Raw genomic sequence first — 10,704 nt, 5'->3', positions numbered from 1 at the left:
CACATGTAGGACTAATAGAGGCATACATATATACTGTACACATACACACCACCTTTAGTATATTGTGTTATGTATATACAGTACTGTACATACCAACTTTACAATGTGTGTTTATGTATACAGCGCTCATGGTGTTTATGTGCTTTCCTTGAAAATGGTACAAAATTAACTCGTAAAATTTGTTTACGTGACTAGAACTCATTTTTTGGGTTCAAATTTCCAACTTGTCTCTTCATACCTTTGCAAAATGTGCCCTTTTCTTCAAATTGTTTTGAATACTCAAGTGGATTGTAGCATAAAATGATTTTGTGTGATCGGTCATTATTCATGTTAAGTTATTTTGTTTTACCCTTGCTGTTTAGGAAAAAAGAGTATAATCATGTGAAAAGGCTTGAATGAATTGGAAGATTGGTCGTGAATGTGATAAGATACATGATGAAAATAAATGGAATATTTAGTGAATTATTTGCATTAAAATAGCAGAATATAAAGTGTGTGGGTTGGGAACATATTTGTATGAGTGTTTCTGCCTACTTTGTTAAATCAAAGTAACAAATGTGTCAAGAGTCACTGGGAATTGAGCAGCATATAATTATAATATAATAATCAAAATAGTCTGGAGAGTCGATATGTCAGTACCTAGAGATAGCAGCATAGAAGAGAAAGAATTGAAGAGAATCACAAAACTCAAGACCTGCAAATAGAATGTCTGTCACAAAAGAAAGCTAAAATAGTATGAATCGTGATAGCTATGCAGGGGACACAATCTGAGAAAATATTATTTTACTGAAAGAGTAGTAGATCCTTGGAACAAACTTCCAGCAGACGTGGTTGGTAAATCCACAGTAACTGAATTTAAACATGCCTGGGATAAACATATCCATCCTAAGATAAAATACAGGAAATAATATAAGGGCAGACTAGATGGACCATGAGGTCTTTTTCTGCCGTCAGTCTTCTATGTTTCTATGTTTCTAAACATCTGGTCCTTCGGGAGGTCTTGAATTACTAAATTTCCACATCTTAGACTGTGAAAATGATTTTAGATTACCGATACATAATATAAATCAAAAGACATGGTAAATTAGTAAATGAATGCTGATTTGAGCATAATGCTGAAACAACTGTATAAATATATAAACATAGAAGTCTGACGGCAGAAAAAGACCTCATGGTCCATCTAGTCTGCCCTTATACTATTTTCTGTATTTTATCTTAGGATGGATATATGTTTATCCCAGGCATGTTTAAATTCAGTTACTGTGGATTTATCTACCATGTCTGCTGGAAGTTTGAATGGAATTGTGGATCTACTACTCTTTCAGTAAAATAATATTTTCTCATGTTGCTTTTGATCTTTCCCCCAACTAACTTCAGATTGTGTCCCCTTGTTCTTGTGTTCACTTTCCTATTAAAAACACTTCCCTCCTGGACCTTATTTAACCCTTTAATATATTTAAATGTTTCGATCATGTCCCCCCTTTTCCTTCTGTCCTCCAGACTATACAGATTGAGTTCATTAAGACTTTCCTGATACGTTTTATGCTTAAGACCTTCCACCATTCTTGTAGCCCATCTTTGGACCCGTTCAATTTTGTCAATATCTTTTTGTAAGTGAGGTCTCCAGAACTGAACACAGTATTCCAAATGAACTATTTATTTATTTAATTGATTTTTATACCGCCCTTCTCCTTAGACTCAGGGCGGCTTACAACATGTTAGCAATAGCACTTTTTAACAGAACCAGCATATTGCCCCCACAATCCGGGTCCTCATTTTACCCACCTCAGAAGGACGGAAGGCTGAGTCATCCTTGAGCTGGTGATGAGATTTGAACCGCTGAGCTACAGATCTAGTTAGCTTCCGTGGCTTGCAGTACAGCACACTACCTGCTGCGCCACCCCGGCTCAACTATGTTGTGGTTTCGTTGAACAGAAATTAATTGCAAAATAAATATTGAAATGAAAGGGTAATTGAATTCAGAGGAAGGGTATTGCAGAAAAACTCATATCTAGATGTAATGTAGAAGTATATTGTAAAGTAAAAAAGCAATGCATGGAATTGTGTATAGATTTTGAGGGACAATATTTTGAAGGTAGAAAGATACGGACAGATAGAGTGAACGATAAACTAAATTGCTGTAAACTATTTGGATGCATTCCCTATATTTAAATTCATTTGCATGACTTGCATACTTTGTGTTATGTTACTTAACCTGAAAGAGAATAGAGAGTTTACATAAGTGCCTGTATGTATATGTGAATATAAAATATCTTGATTGATGTACGTATATGGAAATACTGTAGATCATGGTAATATCCATGTTTCCTTGCAGGCATTTATGTAGCTGACAATGTTTTGACAATGTATTGAAAGATCATCTCTGTCACTTCAGCCTTAATGATTGCGTGGACTATAATGCAGAATTCCATGTCTGTAGGTCAGATTGAAAAACCTTGGACAGTTCTACACGACAGTTCTACATGACATCCAGCTTAATGGGATTTGCTATGTTTGGCAAAGAACTGCTTGATAAATAGTTCTTTTACTTCTTAACATGCCTTAGCTTCACTTTCATATTTGCAGGTGCCAAATGGCTAAGAAAATTGATTCATATAAAATTAAACTGCCACAGGAATTTTCAAGGCATTATCTCCAAACAGGAAGCAGGATCAGGTATGAACAGTCATCTAGGAAAGGTTTGAGAATCCACTCTTCCATCTTTGGGGCTCAGATGGGTTCTAATTACTTGCATATTTATGATAGCATTACTCCCTTTTGAGATCTACATATTATTATTATTATTATTATTATTATTATTATATTTGTATGCCACCCCTCTCTGAAGACTCGAGGCGGCTCACAGCATACAATATAAAAGTGAATATATTCAACATATTATATATTCAAAGATATGTGTGACTCTTCTCACCAGGTTATATAACTCTATAGCCAGTTTAACATGGGTTTATAAATTGCAGATTAAATAATCTGCAGAAGGTTGAAGAGAGCTAGTTACTGTTAAATGATGCTAATGCTGTTGAAGGAAAGATTTGCAAAATTTAAAATCTTTGGCACACATGATATGGAGGAAATGGAACTATATGAAAGGATATACCTAAATGTGACAGCCATACACGTTCCTGCAATTTAATCCAACCAACTTTGAATGAAGATATGAAAGTAAGCATTTTACTCTTGAAATTCTACAAGGAAAAATATTAGCACTGCCAAATAAGAAAATGTTCTAATTACCTTAAGGCAGCATGTATAATATACAGTGAACCCTCGAGTTTCGCGTCCTCGAGCATCGCGAAAGGGCTATTTTGCGAGTTTTCAACCCGGAAGTAAACTCCACCATCTGCGCATGCGTGCCTTTTTTTCTATGGCCACGCATGTGTAGATGGTGGAGTTTCCCGCCGGGCAGATAAGCTGCTGGGCGGCTTCCCTGGGTCTTCCCCCTCTTGCCCCGGTAAGACCCCAGGGGCGGCGCGAGCAACGGCGTGGGCGGGCGGGCGGCACGCGCGGGGACATCCCAGCTCCGCTTCCCAGCTGGGAAGCGGCCCCAGCAACGGCGTGGGCGGGCGGGCGGCACGCGCGCGGGGAAACCCCAGGCGCGAGCAACGGGGTGGGCGGGCGAAGGACGGGCGGCGGTGGAAGTAAAAACACCATCTGCGCATGCGCAGATGGTGTTTTTACTTCCGCACCGCTACTTCGTGAAAAATCGATCATCGCTTGGGGTCCTGGAACGGAACCCTCGCGATGATCGAGGGACCACTGTATACCGGAATTATCTTTATTTTTACTTTGGAAGACTTGAAAATATTTGCCTTATCACTAATTGAAAAAAAAGGGCAATTACTGGCTTTTCTCATTGCATCTAGTCTAATTCCATAACTCTTGAGATTACTGTATATGTCACTAGCACTTTCTTCACAATTCAAAAGTTCAATCATTTTTTGATTTCATAGCAAATTGTCTGTAAATATTCTGAAATATTTCATGCTAAATAAGCCCCGACAGTATAGATCAGTGTGATGGTGAACCTTTTCTTCCTTGGGTGCCGAAAAAAGCGTGTGTGCCATAGGTTTGCCATCACTGGTATAGATAATCAGGATCTCAGGTTCAAATTATACATATATTCTTCCTATATGTATGGTATCAACTAAGTAAAAGCCCATTTCTCAGTGGGAGAGTAAGTTAACATCTGTGCATTGTTCTTAATAAGGGATCTAATTTCAAATGCTTGTCATCTGACATTATCTGTCTAATTCCCATAACTGTTTCTTGATTAGGGACTTAGCAATAGTTTGAAATATTTTAGATGTACAGTACAGTGATACCTCATCTTACGAACTTTTCGAGATACAAACCCGGGGTTTAAGATTTTTTTGCCTCTTCTTCCAAACTATTTTCACCTTACGAACCCACCGCCGCCGCTGGGATGCCCCGCCTCCGGACTTCCGTTACTAGGCGAAGGTTGCCCTCGTTGGGAAACCCCACCTCCGGACCTTCCGTTGCCAGCGAAGCACCTGTTTTTGCACTGCTGGGATTCCCCCAAGGATCCCCTCCATGGGAAACCCCACCTCCGGATTTCCACATTTTTACAATGCTGCAGGGAAATCCCAGCAGTGCAAAAACGGGTGCTTCGCTGGCAACGGAAGGTCTGGAGGTGGGGTTTCCCAATGAGGGGAGCTTTCGCCTGGCAACAGAAGTCCAGAGGCGGGGCATCCCAGCGGCGGCGGTGGATTCGTAAGGTGAAAATAGTTCGGACGAAGAGGCAAAAAAAATCTTAAACCCCGGGTTCATATCTCAAAAAATTCATATGATGAGGGGCTCGTAAGACAAGGTATCATTGTACATATTTCCCATAGAAAACATAACATGGGGAGCCACAAAACCTAGGTAGGTGTAGCTGGAGGGTGATGGTCATGTGACTGGGGAGGAATGAGTGACATCAAGTTGGCCATGACCACCCAGGTTTTGTGGCTCCTCTTTTGTTTTCTGTGGGAAACAGGCCCAAGTGGCTGAGTGCTTAAGGTTGCAGACCCCTGCATTAGCAGACTACATGCTAATATTCCCAGTTGTCTCATAGTCCTCAGATACTTTGGAACAGCATCAATTTATCACTGAAAAAACTGGAAATACTTTTGTAAAGCTCTATTGCACATTGAGTATTATTTATTAAATTTGTATGTCACCTGACTCCCAATGACTCTGAGTGGCTCACAAATAAAACAAGAAAAGTACTAGTCATAACAGGTGAGAAAAGATAGCAAAAACAAGCTTAACAGGTATAAAGCAATTACAAAGTACAATTTTCAGATATTAGTATGAGTACTTCAAATGTCACATGGACATTAAATAACATACTATGGATATATTGTGTATCTGGAATTTTCATATTACTGGAATTAATACCTGGATAGGTATCCAAAATAGCTACTGTAGGTAGATGGCATTTTCTAGGGGATGTTCTTTGAAATACAAACCCTATATGGTTAGTGCAAGTTTGTGACTGGATGAAAAACAACCAAGAAATCTCACAGATGTAAGCTACATTAAACGTTGCTGGTAGAAGGCAATGCCAAACAATTTCTGTACTGCTGCCAAGAGCACAGAATTACTCTTAATTAACAAGACTTTAAAATTAAGACATACATGTAGGCTAAATACATTTTAAGGAAAGAGTTTCTATATAAAATTTAAACAACTTCTGAGCGCATGAACATCAAGTCAGAGGAGAATCAAAGTTATGGTTTAAAATATCTTTATTGCAATTTTGTATAGAATGTGCTGTAAATTGATACATTCATTTGATATGTAATAATCCACAGTAAAAATGAATGTTATATCATTGGAAAAAGCAATTTGGGACTAGTCATGGTGGACCAAAATAATTGCATTCTTTAAACGTGTAGGTGGGCAACATGTTTAACTTTTCTTCATCACACATTTGTGTGTGTATGTTTGTTTGTTTGTGTGTAACAAATGGCCTTTATATACCATAAGAATTATGGGTTTTGGAATATCTGTGTTTTAAATAAAATACGATAGAAAAATATGAAATCTAAAAATGTAATTCATGCTGTGGTGCATGATGACTCTTTTGAAATAAGTCTGCAGATAAAAATGATTTCACTGTTAAGTAAAAATAAGTAAACCAATTTATTTTTGTAAGCTTTATTTCAAAAAACTGTAAGCTTTATTTCAAAAAACTATACTAATAAATATTGTTCTAAAACAATAGTCAATTATATCAGGAATTATAGATTAAGCACTAAAATAGGTAGCTATGATTAAAAATTAAGGATAAGTTCAAGTATAATTATAATTAAAACTAAGACAAATTTATACAATAAGTGTACTATTTATTGAGATTACGGTATTCTACAGAAAATGCTGAAGCCCCTTACATCTACACTGCATTTAGTTGCAGTTTTCACGAAATGCATTCAAAAATACATTTCCTTTTTATCAATGTATCTCTTTCCACCCTCAATAACATATGAAGTAAAGAAAATGTCAGTACAGTATTTTAGCCTGAAGTAAAAACATTTAAACACATCTTCACATTTTACTATCACTTTTGCTCATTTTGAACTTCCAAGTTTATAAAATCAAATATACAATCTCAAATGAACATAATGAAGTCCACATTAAAAAAATAAATCCTACAAGTAGTTCCAGAGAAATCTAAAGATACTACTTATGGCACAGTGATCTCCTAATTTTGAAAGAAGTTGGTGATGTCCATTTACTGTCCTGTTTTACTCCAGTTTTCAGTTTCAAGATGAGGAAGGATGAAGTCATCTCTATAATTAAAAACAAGAGATCCAGTTGTACGTGCCACAGAAAGAAAAATTCAATTTGTTATTTTCTGTGGATTCTCGTTTCTAAGGAATTTGGAGAATGGATTTACTTCGTTGATTTCCATGCCTTGGTAGATGAAACCCAAAAAGATTGCAACAACGAAAAAGAGCAAAAATTTTATCCACAAAGGAATGGAGTGTTTTTTAATTGTTGTTTTTTCTTTTTGGACTTCTGCTGAGGCAACATATTTAGGAATATACTTTGATGAATATGTTTCTTCCAGCCGGTAATCACTGAACTCTATAGGTCGCCCAGCAGCGCCTTTGATCGGTCTGCGGCAGCTTGCACTATAAATTAAGTAATATGTTTAAAATTAACATTAAAATGTGCTAGAATACTCATATATTTCGAAAGTTCTAACATGGATAAACAACCAGAACATCACCATGACCTGATTAAAGTTATTTCATTATTGTTCATGTCTATTTATAAGAATCTCGCTATACTGATTGCATTATTTTGAGAATGGTCAGAATGGAATTTCAGGGATTCTTGGGGAGATAAGATCTGATTACTTCCTGTTGTGGAAGGACTCTAAGCTCTATCCGTTTTTCATACCTCCCTCCACTCTAGCTGGACATTCTACCAAAAGTTGCATTTAAAATAGTAGATCCTGTACTCTTTGAAGAATTGAAATATGAATCTAGTTTTGAATTATTATTTATTAAATTTGTATGCCACCCATCTCACAATGGAACAAGTAATAAAGATACTCAATAAACCAGACTTTTCTTTTTTTATATTGAATAGCCATCTAATGGTTAAACTGCATTTACCTGTGCCACTCCAATTTTATTGCTGATTGTCAGCAAATGGGGGGTGGGCGAGGCAACTGAAGCCCAAAAAAGGGACCTTGTTATAGCATTTACTAAAGAAATCACAGTGCTAATTATCTATAAGAGATCTGGTGTCAGCTAATACCAACTTGCAAGTCGTTGTAGGCCTTCTTGGGAGGGGGACTGTGAGGGAACTCCCCCAGCAGATACCTCATTAAGCCCAAGTTCTTATTAGTCCAAGCTAATAGCTTGCTGGCTCTAAAAGCTCCAAAAAAGGACACTTGTATGTTTTGATAATTTACTGCTAAATTTAATATAGTTAAGTATAGTGATCCCCCGGTTATTGCGTTCCCGACCATTGCGAACAGGATAATTTGCGATTTTTCAACCTGGAAGTCAAAACACCATCTGCTTCCCTGGGTCTTCCCCCTCTTGCTGGTGGGAGGGCGAAGCCCCCCCAGCACCCCGCTCGCCCGCCGGGCCACCCGCCGTTCGCCCGCCCTTCGCCCGGCCACCTGCTGTTCGCCCGCCGTTCGCCGCTCGCCCGCCCTTCGCCCGGGAAGTTCGCCAGGAGTCAGCGGAGAAGCCACGCGCCTGTTTTAAAACGATCGGAGCCGGCCTAGGGGGGCTTTCCAGCAACCCCCGAGCCCCCAACCCGGGCTCGGGGGTTGCTGGAAAGCCCCCCCAGGCCTGCTGTGACGTTTTAAAACACGCGCGCCGCTTCGCAGCTGTCTCCTGAAGCCGAACGCTAACTTCCGCGTTCGGCTTCAGGAGACAGCTGCGAAGCGGCGCGGGTGTTTTAAAACGTTGCAGCCGGCCTGGGGGCCCCCCCCAGGCCGGCTCCGATCGTTTTAAAACACCCGCGCCGCTTCGCAGCTGACTCCTAAAGCGGGGAAGTTCGCCAGGAGTCAGCGGAGAAGCCTCGCTGCTGCGGCGGAAGTAAAAACACCATCTGCACATGCGCAGATGGTGTTTTTACTTCCGCAGCGCTACTTCGCGAAAACCCGCTCATTGCGGGGGGTCCTGGAACGGAACCCTCGCAATGATCGGGGGATCACTGTATGTCATAATTGCTGTTACAGGGAAAAAGGCTAAGCTTGGTGTAGCTAGACTTGGGAAGGAAAAAAATGTTAATTATCTATATAATTATATTACCCCAAAAGTGTTTGCTTTTTACTATCTAAAACCAATTGCCATATATCATATGAACTTGCTTCCCCATTTCTTTATATGGAAGTGAGTAGGGCTTAAGAAATATTGAATGTAAGGAATTTAAAAAATAGCAATGTATGAAATAGAACAAGAAAAAATAAAAAGTCTTGGAAGGGTACAGTAATGGTGTTAAGTGTAAACTAATTTTTAAATATATTGTTTTAAATGTTTCCTTCTTTTAATTTTGTTTTACTGCTTCTTACTCCTTTTCTGCATAACATGGTCAAAAGGAGTTATTTCTTGGATACTAACATGTTCCTATTTATGCAGTGTTAACTTCAAAATAACACAGGTAGTCATCAGATGAGGGAAACAAGGTTGGCTAGTTGGGCACAGATAGAAGTAGCAGTACTATTCAAAGGAAAATCAGCTATAAGATTATGACTAGGGATATGTAAAATGTTCTATGCTCAGATTGGCTGGTTTTTGACACACCAGGTACAAACCAAAATACAGTGGTACCTTTTCTTACAAATGCCTCTACTAATGAACTTTTTGAGATACGAACCCGGTGTTTAAGATTTTTTAGCCTCCTCTTCTGAACTATTTTCATCATATGAACCCGAACCGCCGCCGCTGGGATGCCCCACCTCCGGACTTCCGTTGCCAGCCAAAGCGCCCGTTCTTGCGTTGCTGGGATTCCCCTGAGGCTCCTCTCACTGGGATTCCCTTCAATTTTGCCAGCGCTGCTTTGAATCCCAGCGAAGGGAGGCTCAGGGAAATCCCAGCAACGCAAGAACGAGCACTTCGGCTGGCAACGGAAGTCCGGAGGTGGGATTTCCCAGCAAGGAGAGGCTCAGGAGAATCCCAGCAACGCAAGAATGGCCGCTTCGGCTGGCAATGGAAGTCCGGGGGCAGGGATTCCCAGTGGCGCAAGGCAAAAGGGGTGACGTTTGGGATGGGGTTGCACGCATTATTTGCTTTTATTGATTCCTATGGGGGAAATTGCTTCTTCTTATGAACTTTTCTACTTACGAACCTGGTCATGGAATGGATTAAGTTCGTAAGAAGAGGTACCACTGTATATGAGTTTGGGAGAGAGGAAGAAAACAGGAAATCTTGACATTAGCTAAAGGGATATAAGAAAGTGTTTTTGAGAAGCTTGGGGGGATTAGCTGATTGGATCTGGTGTGCTTCACACTAAGATTTATAGCTGAAAGGATAAGAAAAGAAAGGTGCTAGGGAGATCAGTGAGCAGGGCACTGGAGAAAAAAGGGAGAGACGAGATGTGCACCACATTTACTGTACTTATCCTGTAAAGCCCCTATGATTTTAATCTAGTCAAAACTTGAAGCAATCAAAATATTCTAGTTTTGGCCAAATTTATGAAACAGTCTGTTTTAAGTTCAAACAAAACATATTTTTTCCCAAGCAAAGAATTTCAAAGGTATTTAAGAAAAGCCTTTCTGGATAAGGCCAAAGGGCTACATCAAAGAGAGAATTAGGCAATCGTGGACAGAAAGGCAATAGTCCTGTTGTGGAACATTATTTTCTTGTTTGCAATTAAAATATGCCAGCAAGAAAAACCTTATTTTTATTTTAACTTAATCGTCTTCTACTTCTTCTTCAGAAGCTACTGATATTAAAGATATGCTGCCCTTCAGTAATTGATTTATTAACATTTATTTAACCACCCATCTCAAAAGTGACTCTGGGCAATATACAACAATTAATATATGAAAGCAATTATTAAAAAATTAAAAAAACTGTACGGCACAAAAATGAGGATTTACCACAATAGTAGGGCCACTTTAGGATTTCACTATCTAATTAATTTAAAGTGAGCAGTTAAAGTCAGATTCCAGGTTAGAATTAAAGAAATCCAATACAATATCTATTTGAG

At 39.1% G+C, this 10,704-nt stretch overlaps 1 protein-coding gene across 9 annotated transcripts in view; it reads right to left on the bottom strand.

The window, feature by feature from the left end:
* Positions 1-5,753: 5,753 nt before the first annotated feature.
* Positions 5,754-10,704, bottom strand: part of TMPO (thymopoietin) — a 37,016-nt gene continuing 32,065 nt past the window's right edge. For all 9 annotated transcript variants that reach the window (XM_070755874.1, XM_070755877.1, XM_070755871.1 and 6 more), the window contains one exon: positions 5,754-7,160. In XM_070755874.1, coding sequence (XP_070611975.1) covers positions 6,866-7,160 — 295 coding nt within the window. In that variant the 3' untranslated portion in view covers positions 5,754-6,865. The remainder of the gene's footprint in view (positions 7,161-10,704) is intronic.

Source organism: Erythrolamprus reginae, chromosome 6, assembly GCF_031021105.1.
Source record: "Erythrolamprus reginae isolate rEryReg1 chromosome 6, rEryReg1.hap1, whole genome shotgun sequence".
Lineage (NCBI taxonomy): Eukaryota > Metazoa > Chordata > Lepidosauria > Squamata > Dipsadidae > Erythrolamprus > Erythrolamprus reginae.
This window is presented reverse-complemented; position numbering and strand designations above follow the sequence as displayed.